Source organism: Stegostoma tigrinum, chromosome 22, assembly GCF_030684315.1.
Source record: "Stegostoma tigrinum isolate sSteTig4 chromosome 22, sSteTig4.hap1, whole genome shotgun sequence".
NCBI lineage: Eukaryota > Metazoa > Chordata > Chondrichthyes > Orectolobiformes > Stegostomatidae > Stegostoma > Stegostoma tigrinum.
This window is the reverse complement of record NC_081375.1, coordinates 35,887,411-35,907,294: the sequence shown is the minus strand read 5'-3', so window position 1 is coordinate 35,907,294 and position 19,884 is coordinate 35,887,411. Positions and strand designations below refer to the sequence as shown.

The following is a 19,884-nucleotide window of genomic DNA, read 5'->3' as shown; positions in this document are numbered from 1 at the left end:
TTGCCTACCTTGGTGTGCAGAGCTCATTATTGTTTGGTAAAGTTGCTGCAACTTGCTAATATGTCTCTTCTGTGCTCCAGTCACCTCTTCTGACGAGAAACAAGACTGCTCTGTGATAGCAACCACTTCCTGGAAGTAACGCTCAATCACATTAAAGGGTTTAGTCTGTGAAAGAAAAATACAATTGGTTGTGGTCCTCATGTGCACATTAGTATTTAACTTAAAACTGTTGACAAGCTTCACTATCATAGCAAAACTCTGTACTCCAGCATTCAAAAGAAAGCCATTGGGATAGTGGTCCATATAATGACAGCCTAGAGATTCTGAAAAAGGAACAGAAAATGCTAGAAATTCTCAACAGGTCTGCCAAGACCTGTAGCATTCTAACAAAGGTCAATGAACTGAACTGTTAATTCTGCTTCTCTCTTCAGAAATGATATCTGCTCGGCTAAGGCTATCAGTCTAGCATTACTGGAAAATTTTAGTTAATTGAGTGGATTTTGTGGTGGTCACCCACCTACCTTCCTCCCATTTGCCTAGTCAGTCACTCGATGCAGCAATGGAAGAAAATGACTCAATGTCTTCACACATCAGGACGTGTGAACAGGGTCATGGGTTAAATGTGTGACCTTCTCAAAACACTATATCAAGATATAATTATACTGTGAGGTGGCAATTCAACAGTGACGCAGAATCTCTCAGCACTTGCAGTAAATTAGCTGCCTACGTCTTAACATTGTCCTTAACTGGAGGATTCAGTTAGAAATACTGTCGATGTTTTGTGTGTTACAAAGTTGTAAAATATTCTCTTTTTTTGCCTCCAGGCATAGCACTGAAAGAGGGTAAAGCATGAACTGGTTGCAATAAGATAGCTTAAAAGATCAAAACAAATCACTCTCATTTCCCTATTTCCTTTTGAGGGCTAGAAAATATATTAAGTATACCAAGAATTATTGTTAAAGGGGCTTGGAGCTTTTCTCCACAATGTCATCTTAATACATCATTTGACCTTGCAAAGTGATTTTTAAATAATAAATTTGTTTCTCAAATGTTAGGAGAATGAATTCCTGAGGCTATCTATACTGGACCAAGACTCAGATACCAACACCAGCTGTCAAACAGAGCCCAAATGCAAAAGCAAAATGCTTTGGATGCTGGAAATCTCCAGGCAGGAAACAGAAATTTCTACAAATACTCTGTAGGTCAGGCATCATCTGCAGAGAGAGAGAGAGACAGAGAGAGAGAGCTAATGTCTCTGGTTGATGATAGTTTATCAGAATTGGAAAAAAATTAGTGATCTAAGAGGTTTTGATCTTTTTGAAAAGAAGGGAAAGGTGTGGGGAAGAGGCTAAGAACAGAATTCCACCCTTGGGCGACTGTCCGTGTGAAGTTTGCACATTCTCCCCGTGTCTGCGTGGGTTTCCATTGGGTGTTCTGGTTTCCTCCTACAGTCCAAAGATGTGCAGGTTAGGTTGTTTGGCCACACTAAATTGCCTGTAGTGTTCAGAGACATGTAGGTTAACTGGATGAGCCACGGAAAATGCAGGGTTAGAGGAACAGTGTAGGGGGCAAGTTGGTGTAGACTTGTTGGGCCACTGTAGGGATTCTATGGCAAATGCAGTGATGCTGTAAGGCAAAAGGTAATGGGAATGATGAAGCTAAGAAAAACAAAAGATGGTCTCACTTGAAGAGATGCTAATGGGATCAGCAGAATCTTCATCACCTAAAGGTGCTCTCCAAAGAAATGTGGACAAATTCAGAAATCACATGACCCCAGGTTATAATCCAACAGGTTTATTTCAAAACACAGGCTTTCAAAATGCTGTTCCTTCATAAATGGAGTCCACAGGTAGACAGGACATGAAGGAGGATTTTGGTATGCTGGCTTTCATTGCTCAGAGCCTTGAGTATAAGAACTGGGATGTCTTATTTCAGCTGTGCAAGATTTTGGTGAGGCCATATTTGGAATACTGCATGCAGTTCTGGTTGCCCGACTGTAGAAAGGATATTATTAAAGTGGAAAGAGTGCAGAAAAGATTTACTGGGATTCTACCTGGACTGGAAGGTTTGAGTTATAAGGAGAAGTTGGATAGACTGGAACTTTTTTCATTCAGGTGTAGGAGATTGAGGGATGATGTTATAGAGCCATATAAAATCATGAGAGGCAGAAATAAGGTAGAAAGCCAACAGCTTTTCCTCATGGTAGGGGAGTCTAAAACTCAAGGGCATAGGTTTACAGCAAGAGGGAACAGATACAAAGTGTCCAGAAGGATAATTTTTTCCACACACAGAGTGTTAACTGTCTGGAAAGGGCTGTCAGAGGTAGTAGTGGAGGCGAATAAAATTTAAGAAACATTTGGACAGGTAAATGGGTGGAATAGATATGGAGCAACAGGGGCAAAATGCAGGTAAACAGGATTAGCGCAAATTGTGAAAACTGGGCAGTATGGACACGTTGGGCCGAAAGGCTTGTTTCCAAAATGTGGATCTCTAGCTGAGCAGGGGATAAGGAATACATTCAGTCAGTTAACTGAAGCTGTAATGGGTATGGGAATTAAACCGCCATTATCAATGACAGGAAGTCATTCTGGACCATGAGATCATGATTGGAACTCACAGATAAAGGAAATATTTTGGATTTATTATATCACATAGCTTCATATTCCATTATGGATTAAAAATGGCATGTATCACAATACTGATAACTGCATTTGACAGAATGTTTGTGAACTGGGCCTGATGAAGAGGCTGCACTCTGAAAGCTTGTGATTTCAAATAAACCTGTTGGACTATAACTTGGTGTCACACGACTTCTGACTTTGGCCACCCTAGTCCAACAGCGTCACCTCCATACGGAAGAAATGAGAGCAGTGGTTATGATCTGAAATTGTTGAACACATCGTAGAGTATAAATGTGTTCCAATAGGCCAATCAAAAGACGAGGTACCAATCCTAGAACTTCATTGGAACAGTATTGGAGAGGGAGGACAAAGAAGGCAGAAAGTTAAAATGACAGGCAACTGGAAGCTCCAGGTCACACCTCGAAGTGATCATTGAGCCTGCATTCGATCTGCCCAACATACAGGAGTCGGTGTTGTGTGCAAAGAATAGTTTCAAATAGAAAGAATTACAATTTCATCTGGAATATGTGTTTGAGCCTGAACTGGTGAAAAGAGGCATGCCATCTCTTGGGCTTGCCCTGAAAGGGACCTTAGGGAAGTGGAGAGGTCATTTCAGCTGGGAGCAGTCCCTTTGGAAAGTTGTGAAATGAAGGACGATGTATTTTCATTCTGCTGGAGTTGAGGGCAGGATTAGAAGCTGGTCAATAAGTATGGAGACTGGTGGAGTGGAAGATGAAGCTGAACACTTGAGTACTATGGATTTGGAAGGGAGTAGATAGAGTAAGAGCAGATATTTAGATGATATGGCTGAGACCCTGTTAATCATAGAGAACGGGAGTTCAGAGAGAAGGAGAACATCTCAAAAACACAGAAATTGGTGGTAGCATCATAAGAACAGGTGGCATAATGAGGGGAAACTGACAGAACAAAGTCCTTATAAGGAAAGAGGTGAGAGGGTTTGTCATCAAGTAGTTGAGTGGCAGTAACTTCTCATTGTTGAAGGACTGGTCTCAAGTTCTTTTCCATTTCCATTGTGTCATAGATGTTCAATTAAAACTACGAAAGAGATTTTCCATTGTGTTTTAGGTTGAGATCACCAATGAGCAATGAGGTCAACTGGCCTAATTACACTTGAAACTTTTAATAACTGAGAAATCATTCTGAAAGAAAAAAAAAACAGACAAATGCTGGAGATGGTCAGCAGGCCCGGCAACACCATTGGGGAGGGAGAGAGAGTGAGTGCTTGAGAGAAAGTTAACGTTTCAAGTCCAACATGATGCATCTTTTAAACCTGAAGAAATTCTGAAAATCTAGACACGCTGGACTTGAAATGTTAACAAAACAATAAACTGCAGATGTGGAAATAAGACATGGGAGCAGAAATTAGGCTATTCAGCCAATTGAGTCTGCTCTGTCATTGAATCATGGCTGATAAGTTTCTCAGTCCTGTTCTCCCACCTTCCTCCTGTAACCTTTTATCCCCTTAACAATCAAGAACCTATCTATCTCTGTCTTAAATAGACAGAATGATCTGGCTTCTACAGGTTTCTGGCAATGAATTCCATAGATTCACCACTCTCCGGCCGAAGAAGTTTCTCCTCATCTGCATTCTAGAGGGTCTTCCCTTTACTGTAAGGTTGTGCTCTCAGTCCTAGTCTCTCCTGTTAATAGAAACATCTTACCCACAACTATTCTATCCAGGCCTTTCAGTGTTCTATAAATTTCAATTAGATTCCCCTCATCCTTCTAAACTCCATTGAGTATCGACCCAGGGTCCTCCAACATTCCTTATATGGAAAGCCTTTCATTCCTGGGATAATTTCTTGAGAACCAGTAGATCCTTCCAGAAATATGGGGCCCAGGATTGCTCACAATACTCAAAATGTGATCTGACCAGAGCATTATAAAGCCTCAGAAATACATCCCTGCTTTTATATTCAAGTCCTCTCGAAATAAATGCCAATATTGTACTTAACTTGCTAACTACCAACTCAACCTGCAAGCGAACCTTAACAGAAACCTGGACTAGGACCCCCAGTCCCTTTGCACTTCTGATTTCTGAATTTTCTCCCCATTTAGAAAATTGTCTATGTCTCTGTTCTTCCTACCAAGTACATGACCTCACACCTTCCCATATTGTATTCAATCTGACACTTCTTTGCCCACTCTCTTAACTTGTCCAAATCCTTCTGCAGCCTCCTCACCTTCTCAATACTACCTGCCCCTCTACCTGTCTTTGTATCATCTGCAAACCTAGCCAGAATGCCCACAGTTCCTTCATCTAGATCATTAATTTATGAAGTGAAAAGTTATGGTCCCAAAACTGACCTCTGCTGAAACCACTAGTCACCGGTTGCCGAGATAGACCCTTTCATCCCCACTCTTTGCTTTCTGCTAGAGAGCCAATCTTCTATCCATGCTAGTACCTTGCCTCGAACACCATCGGCCCTTATCTTACTCAGCAGCCTCCTTTGCAGCACCTTGTCAAAGGCCTTCTGGAAATCCAGGCAGATAACATGTATTGGCTCTCCTTGGTCTAACCTGTTTATTACCTCCTGAAAGAATTCTAACAGATTTGTCGGGCACGACCTTCCCTTGATGGTGACATTGCCCTATTTTACCACGCACGTTCAAATACGCAGAAATCTCATTCTTCACAATGGACTCCAAAATCTTACCAATGGCCAAGGTTAGGCTGATTGGCCTGTAATTTCCTGTCTTTTGCCTTAATCCCTTCTTAAAAAAGTGGGGTTACATTAGCAATTTTCCACTCCTCTGGGACCTTCCCTGACTCCAGAGATTCCTGAAAGATCACCACTAACACCTCCATTATCTGTTCAGCTATCTCCTTCAGAATTCTGGGGTATAGTCCATCTGGTCTAGGTATTTTATCCACCTTCAGGCCTTTTAGTTTTTCTGGCACCTTTTCCTTGGTGAGTAGGGGCCACCATACTCACCTCTGCCAGACTCCCCTGAATTTTTGGGATATTACTCGTGTCTTCCACCATGAAAACTGACTCAAAGTACTTGTTCAGTTCCTCTGCCATTTCTTTGTTCCCCGTTACTACCTCACCAGCATCATTTTCGAGCAGCCCAATGTCCACTTTTACCTCTCTTTTGCTCTTTATATATCTAAAGAAACTCTTGCAAACTTCTTTTGTATTACTAGTTTACCCTTATATTTAATCTTCTCCCTCCTTATTTGTTTTTTAGGTGTCCTCTATTGGCCTTTGTAAGCTTCCCACTGCCCTGTGCTGCATTAAGCACTTTCTCTTTTGCTTTTATGCTGTCCCTGACTTCCCTTGTCAGCCACAGTTGCCTCATCCTTCCTGTACCATGCTTCTTTTTTCTGTGGATGAGTTTTTGCAGTGTCTACCAAATTACTCCCAGAAATTCCTGCCATTCCTGCTAGGTTCCTCTCTCAGCCAATTCTGGTCAGCTCCACCATCATGCATCTGTAGTTGCCTTTATTCAACTGTTACACCATTACATATGATTCCAGCTTCTCTCTAATTGCAGTACAAATTCTATCATATGGTCACTGACTCCTTCCGTTTTCTTCACCTTAAGATCCTTTATAAAATCTGCCTCATCGCATATCACTAAATCCAGAATGGCCTGTTCCCTAGTGGGCTCCACCACAAGATGATCCAAAAAGCCATCTTGTAGACATTCCACAAATTCCCTTTCTTGCAATCCACTATCAATCTGATTTTCCCATCCATGTGCATATTTGAAATCCGCCATGATTTCTGTAACTTTGCCTTTCTTACGCATCTTTTCTATCTCTTTGTGTATCTTCTGCCCCACATCACAACTGCTGTTTGGAGGCCTGTACAAAACTCCCATTATGGTTTTTTTTTTAAAACCGTTGTGGTTCCTCAAGTCTACCCACACAGATTCTACATCACCTGGCCCTATGTCATTTCTTGCCATTGAATTAATTCATTTTCTACTAATAAGGCAACCCCACCCCCCTCTGCCCACCTGCCTGTCTTTTCACTTGGATGTGTATCCTCGGATATTTAGCTCCCAGTCCTGATCCCCTTGCAGCCACATCTCCGTGATGCCCACATCATACCTCCCAATTTTGACTGCGCCACTTATTTCGTATACTATGTGGATTCAGATTCAACACCTTCTGTCCTGAACTTACCTCACCCCACTTCTCACGGTCATCCCTTTATCCAATATGCTTGAAGTCAGATTCCTAACTTTTTCCAAACACCGTCCTATTGTGTTTTCTTTAATAACCTCTCTCGAGTTCTCCTTTATTGTTTCAATATTTTTCATACTTTCCCATATAGTTGAATCCACCCCACTGATGTTAACCTGCTCCTTTGTTTCCCATTGACCATTATATTCCCTGACGGTTTACCCTTCCCTTTCCCCCTACTTTCTACTTTGAAGTCTTGTTGACCAGACTATTTACCCATTTCGCTAGAACATTGGTCCTGACTCAGTTCAGGTGGAGACCATCTCAATGGTTTGCTTCCCCACCCCCATTTCAATACTGAAATTGAACCCTTCTTTCCCACACCACTCCTGTAGACACATGTTTACTTCCCTTATTCTCGCATCCCTATACCAATTTGAATATGGCTTGGGTAGTAATCTGGCAATTATAACCCTTGAGGACCTGTTCTTTAATTTAGTTTCTAGTTGCTGATAATCCTCAAACAGGTCCTCATCCTGCCCGTTACCTTTGTTTGAAATCTGAAACAAAAAAAAATAGAAATTGCTGGAGAAACTTCACAGGTCCAGTAGCATCTGTGGGGAGAAAGTAGAGACAACCTAATATTTTTAAATATTTTAGTTAATAAAACCTTTACATTGAAGATTAGACATTTTAAGTGATTTAGGTGACTGCTGGAATAAAGATTTAGAAAGCATTTGAAAATAACTACGGGTGAGACAGCGACATTGCTGATTTAAAATGTTATTAACAAAACTGACATAAAATGTGAGATGGAAAATTGGACAACAGGAGCTGCACAAACACTGCTGGGAAGTGTGGGTGCATCTAAGAGCTTTGTTAATTACAGATAATTAGATGAAGCGAGAGACAGAAATAGATACAATACCAAGAAAGAAATGATCCCAGATGTGTGACTGTTTCATCACTGATACATTACAGGATGAACCACAAGCAACTGTGAGATGGCAGAAAGTGAATTTGGGCAGTTTAGTTAAATTTTTGAAGCATTTGCCAATTCCTGTAGACTGCTTGCAGAACAAAACCCCTAACCAAGTCCAGTGAATTTTTTTCAAAACTGAAATGTTAACTCTGTTTGCATTCTCTGCAGATGCTCTCAAACCTCATCAGGTGTTAGAACAGGGGTTAAAGATCACGGCAGATTTCAAAGTACTAAGGTAATTTTCACTTAGTTTCTGGTGGCCAACTAAATGCATAGAGTGTATTTCAACAAAGCATTTTTTCCTATCCTTCTGTGGGCGTCATTGGTATTCCCAGCATTTATTGCCCATCCCTAGTTGCTCGGGAAGTTGGTGGCGAGCTGCCTTCCTGAACTGCTGCATTCCAGCTGCTGTAGATTGATCCACAATGCGATTAGGGAGGGAATGTTTGACCCAGTGTGGACAGTGAAGGGATGGTGATATATTTCCATGTCAGGCTGATTAGTGGCTTGGAGGGGAACTTGAAAGTGGTGGTATTCCCATGCATCTGTTGCCCTTGACCTTCTAGATAGAAGTGGTCGTGGGTTTGGAAGGTGTTGTTTGAGAATCTTTGGTGAATTTCTACAGTGCATCTTGTAATTAGTACAACAATGCAGTGCCAGTCTAGCAGATTGCTTTGTTCTGGATGGTTTCCAGCCTTTTGAGTGTTGTTGAAGCTGTACCTATCCAGGCAAAACACTTCTGACTTGTGCTTTGTAGATAATGGTCAAGCTTTCTCAAGTCAGGAGGCAGGTTACTTGCTGCAATATTCCTAGCCTCTGATCTGTTCTTGTAGCCACTATGTTTACATGGTGAGTCCAGTCGAGTTTCTGGTCAATGATAACTGCCACAATGTTGATAGCAAGGGATTCAGTGATGGTAACACCACTGAATGTCAAGGGGCGGTGGTTAGATTGTCTCTTATTGGTGATGGTCTTAACTTGACATTTGTGTGGCCTGAATGTTACTTGTTACTCGTCAGCCCAAGCTTGGGTATTATCCAGATCTTGTTGCATTTGAACACTGACTGCTTCAGTACCTGGGAGTTGCGAATGATACTGAATACTGTGTAATCATCGGCGAACATCCCCAGCTCTGACCTTATGATGGAGGGAAGGTCATTGACGAAGCAGCTGAAAATAGTTGGGCCTAGGACACTATCCTGAGGAACTCCTGCAGAGATATCCTGGAACTTGGATCACTGACCTCCAACAACCATGACCAACTTTCTACGTGTCAGGTATGACTCTAACCATTGGAGAGTTTGTCCCTTGATACCCACTGATTCCAGTTTTGCTGGGGCTCCTTGATGCCACACTCCGTCAAATGCAGCCTTGATATCAAGGGCTGTCACTGTCACCTCCCCACTGAAATTCAGCTCTTTTATCTACGTTTGCACCAAGGCTGTGATGAAGTCAGGAGCCGAATGACCCTGGTGGAACCCAAACTGGGCATCACCGAGCAGGTGCTGTTTGACAGCACTATTGATGACACCTTCCATCATTTTATTGATGATTGAGAATTTAGTATAACAATGGTAAGCCAATGGGTAAATGAAATAGAAAAATATAATTTCATTGCAAATTAATCCAAATACAAAAATAATCCAGCTTAGTTAGGGATTTTGTTCTCTAAGCAGTCTACAGGATTTGACAAATGCTTTGAGGATTTAATTAAACAGCCCAAATACACTTTGCTGCCATCTCGCAGTTGCTTGCGGTCCATCCCATAATGATCAGTAATGAAGCAATCACACATCACCAACAACTCAGGACTCATTTCTTTTTGGGTATTGAGTATTTCTCTCTCTCTCTCCTCTAATTATCTGTGATTAAAGAAAAAACTCTTAGACCTACCTACACTTCCCATCAGTGTCTCCAGACTCCTGTTGTTTGATTTTCCACCACACATTTTGTGTCAGTTTTGTTAATCACAAATTATTATGCTAACATTCAAATCAGCAATGTAGCTGCCACACCATAGTTTATTTCAAATGCTTTCTAAATCTTTATTCCAGCCGTCACCTAAATCACTTAAAATTTCTAATCTTCAATGTAAGGGTTTTATTAACCTAAATATTCAAAAATAGATTTCATACTACACAAATACATGTATCCATTAATACACCCTTAATATTATTTAAGGCCTTCATGATGAATCCAGCACTTGTCAGGAATTAATATGTTCAGCCAGAGTTGAGAGATGAATTTCGACTGTACTACTTGAACATAGGTTGTGTCTATTTGCCTGCATTACAGCTGTTCAAACACCTAAACTGGGGAATATTTTATTTTTAACTTACAGGATTTTTGCTGAAAGTTACTTTCAAAATTATTTGAGAAAATGTTAAAGTAAATTCAAAAGTACTACAGGGGTGAAACTTCATTGAGTGTTGTGCATACATATGCAGGTACGACAAAAATAAATGTGAGCTCATTACACACAAGTTGTAGTCTTTGTCTTGTGTCCCAATGCATGACAGTCAATTCCATCAACTTGTACAGACATTACTTCTGTTCCAGAACAGCCTTTATTTGAATGATATACAATGGAAGTATAAACTTAAAATGAGACTGTATCCTATGGTCCAATTGCTCCCTTTTCAAAGTCAGCAGTGACTTTGTTTGTTGCATGCTTGCTTCTGAATAACAAAGTGGGGGGCTCAATTATCATCGCTTGAGAACAAAAATCAAGGGTGACTCAGTGGTTAGCACTGCAGCCTCACAGCACCGGGGACCCAGGTTCGATTCCAGCCTCGGATAACTGTCTGTGTGGAGTTTGCACATTCTCCCTGTGTCTGTGTGGGTTTCCTCTGGGTGCTCCGGTTTCCTCCCAAAGTCCAAAGATGTGCAGGCTAGGTGGATCGGCCATGCTAAATTGCTGGTAGTGTTCAAGAGTGTGTGGGTTGTAGGGGGATGGGTCTAGATGGGATGTGCCAAGGGGCAGTGTGGACTTGTTGGGCAACACTGTAGGGAATCGAATTTTAAAAAAATTCCCGTGCTGTATTGAGGGAGTCTTGCGCTATTGAAAATATTTTTGGCTAAGACATTAAACTGAACTGCCATCAGCCTGAGTGGAGGGAAAAGATGTCACTGTTTTGAAGAGAACGGAAGTAATCCTCTATAATTGGGTCAATATTTGTTCTTCAATCAATATCACATTGCTGTCTGTTGGACTGTACGGTGCAAAAATTGGCTGTTGCATTTCCTACATTACAATAGCACTTAACAAATTGCGAAGTGCTTCCAGTCATTCAAATGGTCATGGAAAGCACTATGTAAATGTGAGTCTTTCCTTCCCACCCTAACTCCTGCTTCACCTGGAGACTACATTTACTCTTGTATGTAACGTCACAGAAATTTACACAGAATTTCTATCAGTTCTCTTTAGCACAGAGCTGTGAAACCATGGTAAAATGATACAATCACTTCCACTGAACTGTGGTAGAATGATGTAGATACAACAAGCAGTTAGGGGAAATAAATGTCATGTTGGCCTTTATTGCAAAGAGATTGGAGAATACGAATAAAGAAGCCTGGTTATAATTGTAGAATGCTTTATAGAGACCTTACTTGGGGGTACCAAGTAGAATTTTGGTCTCCATGCTATAGGAAGCATATACTGATATTTGAGGCGATACAATGGAGATTCTCTAGATTGGTCTCTGGGATGACAGCTTTGTCTTATAATGAGTGGCTGAATAGCTTGGGCTAGATTCTGCAGAATTTAGAAGAAGTGGCTTTACATGTTCACAAGATGAGGCTGTTTTCTCCAACTGGGAGAATCTACTACACCAGGACAGGTTCTCAAGATAACGGGTCTGAGAGGAGAAGAAATTCCTTTGTTTAGATGGCTGTGAATCTTTGGAATTTGACACCCAGAGAGTTGTGGATTTTCCATTCTTGAATAGGTTTACAAAGTGTTTGTAGGCACCAACAATTCACTGATCATTGGAAATGCACGCACTCACTTCCAATTCTACTCATTCTGCATATATCGATTTTAAAAAGTTTAATACAAATCTACTTTGCCTAACGCTTTCTTGCATTTACAATACATTTTGTATTCAATTTTTTTTATTTCTGTGTGTTTACTAGCTTTGGACTTTCTTTTTTCAAATACATCAAGGGCATCAGTAGCTGTAACCATACAGTTTTGGCAAAGGTAGACAGATTACTCTCCTCTCACAATTAAGGGCTCTGGGGACCATGCAAGGAAATGGAGTTGAGCCAAAAGATTGGCTATAATATACTGAACGGTAGAGCAGGCTCATGAAGTTACACAGTCTACTCCTGCCCCTATTTTTAACATTACTGTGTTCTTAACAGTAGGTTAACTCACATGAAGATATATTCTTGTTACATATCATTTGCTTCTGGATATTTCTGGTGGTATATTACCTTAAGATTAGTTACTAGATATTGTACAATAGATGAAGAGATTAGATTTTACCATTTAAAGTCTCAACAGTACATCTGAACCAGCTTATTAAAATTGCCTGTGATATTCAATACTCCACATACAAAATGATTAATTCCGGACAATCCACTGACCTGCAAGACTTCATCCAGTCTGTTGATATTGCAGGTCTCTCCCAGGGCTGCTTGTATGGTGTGTTTTATAACATGACTCATATTCACAGTGAATATCTCATTTGGATTCATTGAATGGATCTCATTGTAAAGAGCACTGCAGACCTCTTCAGAGATAAGATCAGGATCAGCAAATATGAAAACACTGAAAAACAAATAATTCCCTTGTCAATAAATTTAAAAACTTCTTTGGACAGGCACGGCTTATTCTTAAAGGCACGATGTCACATGAATTTTGCTCAAATTTCTAAAGTAGTGTACTCATGAGAAACACCTCACTCCAAATAAAGTAATAAATGTAATCAATCATATTTTACATCTCATATTTCTCCAAAGTTAAACTAATGAGGTTGAACTCCATTTTCAGCCCAAGTCCATTGAAGACTGTCTCCTATTCTGAAGAGTGCAACTACACCCTTGCACTCCTACTAAATTGAGCAAAAACTCTTGGCTTCAAATAGATAATGGGCAAAAAAAGTTCAAAAATATCTGTTGCTTGGGTGTCACAAGAGCTATTAGATATCAAAAACATGCCAAATGAACACATTTTTGATTTGCAGTGCGCCACTATCCAATTTAACACAATTTCACTCTCGGTTTAATTTTTTCTTTTTCTCATATGCCTACTTGCCTTGCCCTACTTTATGGTTGCTGCTGTATTCATTGCATCTTTAGTCCTTACAGTTTCAAATAATACTGTCCTCTGCCATACATGCCCACCTCCTTGAAAACAAGTGTCCCTGTTAAAGAAACACGCCCAGACGAGGGGGCAATTTTGCTCTTCTTTGCATCAAGAGAATGAAAATATTTCGATAGAAAATGTTTGTAGAGGCCAAAAATGTACAAATAGAGCAAGTAAACATCACTGTCCGAATTGTCAGAAAATGATCAAAAGGGAGGTTTTTTTGGAATTAGGGAACAGAAACAGAAATGAAGAACATAAACCACACCAAAAAGCCCACTTAGATACATGAAAACCACTCAATCCACAGTTAATATGAAATTATTACATGGTAGACCTGCATGACACATACACCATCCGTGAAGTCCCAAATTGGGGAACATTAATTTCCTTCCTCTTTCTTCCCCAAGAATAGATTAATAGAATCCCCAGTGTGGAAACAGGCCATTCAGCCCAACAAGTCTACACAGACCTTTTGAAGACCATCCCACCCAGACTGATCTCCTAACCCTATCCCTGTACTTCCCATAGCCAACACACCTAACCCACACATCCCTGAACAGTATGGGTAATTTGGCTTGGCCAATCCACCCAACCTGCACATCTTTGGCCAGTGGGAAGAAACTGGAGTATGCAGAGTAACCCCACGCAGACACAGGGAGAATGTGCTAAGTCCACACTGACAGTCACCTGAGGCTGGAATCGAACCTGGGTCCTTGGTCCTGTGAGGCAGCAGTGCTAACCAGTGAGCCACCATGCCTCCCCAACAACTCAATTTCATTTTGTACAGCTCAGTCAAATTTCTCAGTTGACTCCTTCCTACTAAGAAATTCCACCTGATTGCAACTCAATGCCACTTGTTTGACATTAATTCTAAAATCCATTATCCTTAGGAGAAAATAATTCTTCCTAATCGAAACACCATAGACAAGACAGATCTTTCAGAGGCAGAAGCAATAGGTACTTTCAAAAAAATTAAAGGAATAAGAGAAACTGATGTAAAAGCTACTTGATTTTGAAGTGAATTAGCAATGAACAAGAATGCCCAGAAAAGGGAAAGCCCAGAACATTACTAAGATAATTTCAGCTGGTGTTGTACAGTTTGATAAATTAAATTCAGACTTTTATTTCATTTACACATTGCTCCTGTGTAACAGTACAGTACAATACCTGGAGAAGTGGGTGGAAAATTGTAAAGGAAATCTATAGGGGAACATAAGTAGTAACTTTAGCTTAAACATGTTGTCAGACTGAGGTCACTGCTAGGCATATGTCAGAGGGTTCATGCGGTCTCACGGCTTTTTTTTTTGAAAAGCAGTACAACTTCAAAGTGGAATTTCTGATGAAGATGTTCATAAACTGGAAACAGCTACCAAAAGCAGGAGGACTAAATGCACAGAGCTCGAATGAAACTAATTTGTGACTAGGCAAATACAGCAGACAGAAAGTCTGCTTGCTGGCCACAGGAGGGATCCTCACAAAGGTGAGGTGTCTTAGGTGCTACATAGAAGGAAGTGGCTGGGCATTAACTGCCATCCCTGCCCCCACTCCCCCAATGACTGCAAGATTATTAACAGTACAAATTCAACCATCTCACAAAAGTAGACAACTTAAACCCAATGGAAGCTCTATGCTACATCACCCCACCCCAACTCCTTGGTCATCAGCTCCAAGTTCACACTTGAATCACACTGGAACCCAAAAGTTTTCATACTGCACTTTGCTTAAGGGAAGGTACCAATATAGAATTTTAAAACACGATTACAATTGGTAAAATTGCAATGTATGTTCAGGCAGAACCATTAAATATTAATTTAAGAGTGCGACATCACCAAAACTAAAACATCAGCCATCCCCAACTTTAACATTGTCACTGCAGGAGGGCAGAGAGACTGAGCCAACACTTTAGTAAGATGTAAGGAAAAACTGGTTTGCACAATTGTTGCTATAACAAGGTGCAGAGCAGGCCAAGCAGCGTCAGAGGAGCAGGAAAGCTGATGTTTCGGGCCTAGACCCTTCTTCAGAAAATTGCACAACTGTTATTTAGTTTCAGCTTCACAATCCTGCCACTGAGTCTCCAGCACTGGTCTGATAACAAAATTCCCAGCATGGGTCATAGGGGCAGCCTCTTAAATGAACAGACGCTGGAAATACAGGCTCTGTGTCAAATTATTGCCAATTCTTCAATGGTCTGTTTTATCCAGATATTGTCTATTTACCGTTCCCAGTGTGGAAATGTGTCATTTTTCAGTCCATGTTCAGAAATAATTAATCTTTGGTACAATATACCTGTAAAAATAATAGGCTTTAATTAGACGTCACTTTAAAATTAAGAATTATTGCTGCATATCTGTAAGAATTGTAAAATGATTCTACACAAATGAACTCCTTGACTGAACATCATATGTACAACTGATATTGAAGTATTTACTTTGAGAAATACTGAAATCAAATAATATTCATTCATGAGAAAACACATTTGATAGAAGCAAATTACTGGTAGCCAGGAGGCTCATAATAAGTATTTATCAGCTTGGACATGATTGAATTCAATTTGGCCCATTATTCAGTCTCCCTACTGGATGAGAAGTTGCCATAATCACAGAGAGGACCATAGGATGCTCTCTCATTAGGTAGAGTTTAGGAGAGAAGTAGGCAATGTGAGTACCCTGTGACAGGCCGTGTCAGCAAGAGGATTCTGCAGGAGCATATAGTGTGCAAGGGTAACAAAAAGGAAATTAGGAGAGCAAAACAATGCATTAGAAAGCAATTAGTGGGTAAAGGAAACCCCACTGTTTTTAGAAATATAAGAGAATAAATAGGGAAAGACTAGAGTCCACAGAAGTAATGTGTGTGCGGACTCAAACCAGATGGGTTTAGTCCCCAATAAATACTTGGGGTCAGTCTTCACAATGGAAAAGGATGACACAGGCGTAGGGCCTCAGAGTGGGGGGCCAAGTATTAGAAGAAATAAAAGGGTGGGCAGATGTGGTACAATTGGGTTTAGCAGCCTTAAAGTTGAACTATTCTGTATCACTTGTCCTTCATCGAGAAATCTGCAAAGGAAAACACCTTTGACCACCAGGCCATCAGGAAGTGGTCAGCACCCAACATCCTTGAAACCCCAAGGGTAAAAGGAGAGGGTGGACCTTGTCACGTTGTTCCCTGTGCAGACTATCAAAGTCATGTGGCAGAATGCCTCATCACCAGAACTTTCCAACAAGCACCAAGGCATTGCTTGGCTGGAGGTGAGAAGGACACGATCTATGAAATCCTTTATGTGTCACTGCAAGCTGCCCACAAAGTGGCTGCAGAGGGCTTCAGATTGTCACACATCTCCTTCTGGAATGTGCCCTTGCAAAGGAAATCTGCAGGAAGATGCAGTCGTGTGTGCTGAGGTTCGTCCAGAGCAGCTCCACGTCACGGAACTTCATGCTTTATAGTTCCAAGACAAACATCTACTGTGCCTGGAAGGACCATCACTTCGGTGAAAGACATTCTTTGGTCTCCCTGAAACTTGTTGGTCTTCCAGAAAAAGGAGTTGAAGCTGACTGAGTGTGGCACATTCCAAGGTCCAGGACTATGTGCTGAGGGATGCAATAAAGTTGGGGCAGCTGCCACTGAGGCAGAATGGAAAAAGACCACCATCCACAGTTTTCCTGCTGAAGGTAAATGGGGGTAAATTCAGTTATCAGACGCTGCTGGTGTCTCAAATATATATAAATATTAGTATTGTACATGCAAGAGTGTTTTTTTTTGAGATACAGTCAAAGTTCAAAGTTTTTGTTTATTTATCTGACATGCAACTGTACAGAACTGAATTGCTTTTGCAACAATGTATATACACGCACACAAAGATTTTTTATGAATAAAATATATTTTTGAAATTAAAAACTTTTATTTAAAAAGTTAAAGTAGATACATGCACACGTCCGGATGAGACATGTCCCAGGCTGTTGAGGGGGGGCAAGGCAGCAGACGCTTCTGGGAGAGGGATGTTTCTGAGATTGGATGCCTGCTTTTTGTGGGGTTCCAGGGGCACAGTGCTGTTTATGGTGTACATTCATAATTTGGACTTAAACGTGACAGATATCATCAAAGAGGCTCATAGATGACATGAAAATTGGTAGGTGATAAATTGTGAAGAGAATAAACTGCAGGAGGGTAGGAATAGACTAATCAGTTGGGTAGGGCCATGGCTAATGGAATTCAACCTGACAATGTATTAAGGTATTCTGCCTATATTCTACCTACCACTACCCAGCTACTGGTTACACCTATACTTGTACACTCAGAAGTGATATTAAGACATTGATAGTAATTGCATTCTACAGATTTTAAGAACCTCATCCAGAGAATACAGCACGTGCACATACCTGGTGCCTTTCTTTCAGCTTTTAACATAACCGCATATTCATGTGCAATGGTGCAGTAGGGTTTGGAGAAGGATAGCAGCCCTTTGCAAAATTTATATGCTTTTTCATGAAGATCATCAGGAATATATGCAGCCTGGAAAGATGGTTAACAGCCAGTAGAACATTTAGAGATTTTGCATTAATTAAACAGCATTATTTGCTGAGAACTAACTTTGCAAACTCGTCAACTAAAACATTGGCAGTTAAGCACAGTCGCAGAAAACACAATTTTGGAGATGCAAAAACTAAAATGATAAATTTCAAAAATGCATGAAAATAGCACAAAGATGGTTTTGATGTGGTGAGGTTTGAAATAGACACATTAGGCTTACTTTCTGTCAATGACCTGGGCTTTACTTAAGAGTTGTACAGCACAAAAATAGACCCTTCAGTCCAACTCGTCTATGCTAACTAGATATCCCAAATTAGTCTGGTCCCATTTGCTAGCATTTGGCCTATATCCTTCTAAAAACTCTTCCTATTCATCTACCTAGCCAGATGCCTTTTAAATGTTGTAATTGTACTAGCCTCCACCACTTCCTCTGGTAGCTTATTCCAAACATGCGCTGGTTTTGAACTCCGCCCTACCCTGGGGAAAAGACCTTGGCTATTCACCCTGTCCATGCCCCTCATGATTTCATAAACTTCCATGAAGGTCACCTCTCAGCCTCTGATGCTTCAGGGAAAATAGCTCCAGTCCTTTTGGCCTGTACCTACAGCCTAAACCCTCCAACCTTGGCAATATCCTTGCAAATTTTTTCTGAACCCTTTCAAGTTTCACAATGTCCTACCTATAGCAGGGAGGCCAGAACTGCACACAGTATTCAGATACTGGTCTAACCCATGTCCTGTACAGCTGCAACATGACATCCCAACACCTACATTCAATGCACCAACCAATGAAGGCGAGCATACCAAACACCTTCTTCACTACCTGGTCTACCTGCGACCTCACCTTCAAGGAACTATGAATCTGCGCCCCAGGGTCTCTTTATTCAGCAGTACTCCCCAGGACCTTACCATTAACTGTACAAATTATGTAGTTCCCTCAGTCTTAAAATAGGCTTCATATTCCTGACTGCAGCAGGATTTCTACATTATGCTCATTTATAATATTTCAGATAAAATGAAAGATTATTCAATGAAGTCTAAGGATTGAGAAATGTAATGTTGAAAATGCAGTCTTTCAATTAAGATGTCCTTGAGGCTGTTTGCCTGCTTAGGCGATGTTAAAGATTCTTCAGCATTACTCAAAAAAGAACGCAGGGATTGTCATGGTGTCCCAAATAATATACATCTCTCCATTAACACATTAATTAATTGGTCAATTATCTCATTCCACATTTGGACATTGCTGTGGGCAAATTGGACACTATGAAGTGTTGCCACTTCAAGTAATTTACTGGTTGTAAAGCATTTAGGTGAGACTGTAAGTGCAGGAGTTGCTATGTAAATGTAAGTTTCTGTTTTTAATCTTAATGAAACTGTAACAAATACTCATTTGGTATTACAGAGTCTGAGTATTGCTGATGTACATGACAATTTTTGAAAACTGAAAGAACTGCAGATGTCGTAAATCAGGAAGAAAAACAGAAGTTGCTCAGCAGGTCTGGCAGCATCTGTGAGGGAAAAACAGAGTTAACGTTTCGGGTCCGGCGCTCTGAGGAAGGGTCATCAGATCCAAAACGTTGACTCTTTTTCTCATGACAATTTTTAATGCACTTTTATCTTATTTCCCTGACTGTTATGTTGAAAGAAAACCACACATTGTGAAAACATTTTGTATCTCCGCTGATAAAATAAACAAAACTACATCAGATACCTAGACTATGCATTTGATATGTTGCAAAACTTAGAGCTGTGACCTAACAAAAATGAACACAATTATAGGCACTTAAAGTAGGCTTGACAGTTTAAATAAAAGGCTAATTACTTCCTGTTACCGAAACAAAAACAGAAAGGTTCAATGGAACCAAACATTAGCTCTGCCTTCTTTCCCTGGATGCTGCCAAACTGGCTGAGTTTCTCCACCAATTTCTGTTTTTGTTGCAGATTTTCAGCACCAACAGTTCTTTGTATTTTTTGTATATTCCACTTCCTGCTACGTTGCTCAATCTTTTCAAACATATGAACAAAGGAACAAGACTAGGTCAGTCAGCCCTTTGAGCCTGCTCCAGCATTTAATAAGATCATAGCTGATCAGGATTTTAACCTCAACTCCACAGTCCTGCATTCTCCCAATAGTCTTTCATCCCTTCGGTAATTATTAACCTACCTACCACTTGCCTTAAAAATATTTAAGGATTCTACATTCACGGCCTTTTGAGGCAATGAATTCCGAAAAGAAAAAATCATCTTTATTCTTAAATGGGCATCCCCTTATTTTTAAAATTATGATT

General features: G+C 40.5%; 1 protein-coding gene across 3 annotated transcripts in view; it reads right to left on the bottom strand.

Moving 5' to 3' along the window:
* LOC125463756 (phosphoinositide 3-kinase regulatory subunit 6-like) overlaps positions 1-19,884 on the bottom strand; it is a 111,229-nt gene that overhangs the window by 48,410 nt on the left and 42,935 nt on the right. For all 3 annotated transcript variants that reach the window (XM_048555412.2, XM_048555413.2, XM_059653770.1), the window contains 4 exons: positions 17,447-17,579; positions 15,290-15,359; positions 12,350-12,533; positions 9-165 (listed from right to left, as the gene is read on the bottom strand). In XM_048555412.2, the coding sequence (XP_048411369.2) occupies positions 9-165; positions 12,350-12,533; positions 15,290-15,359; positions 17,447-17,579 (544 nt within the window). The remainder of the gene's footprint in view (positions 1-8; positions 166-12,349; positions 12,534-15,289; positions 15,360-17,446; positions 17,580-19,884) is intronic.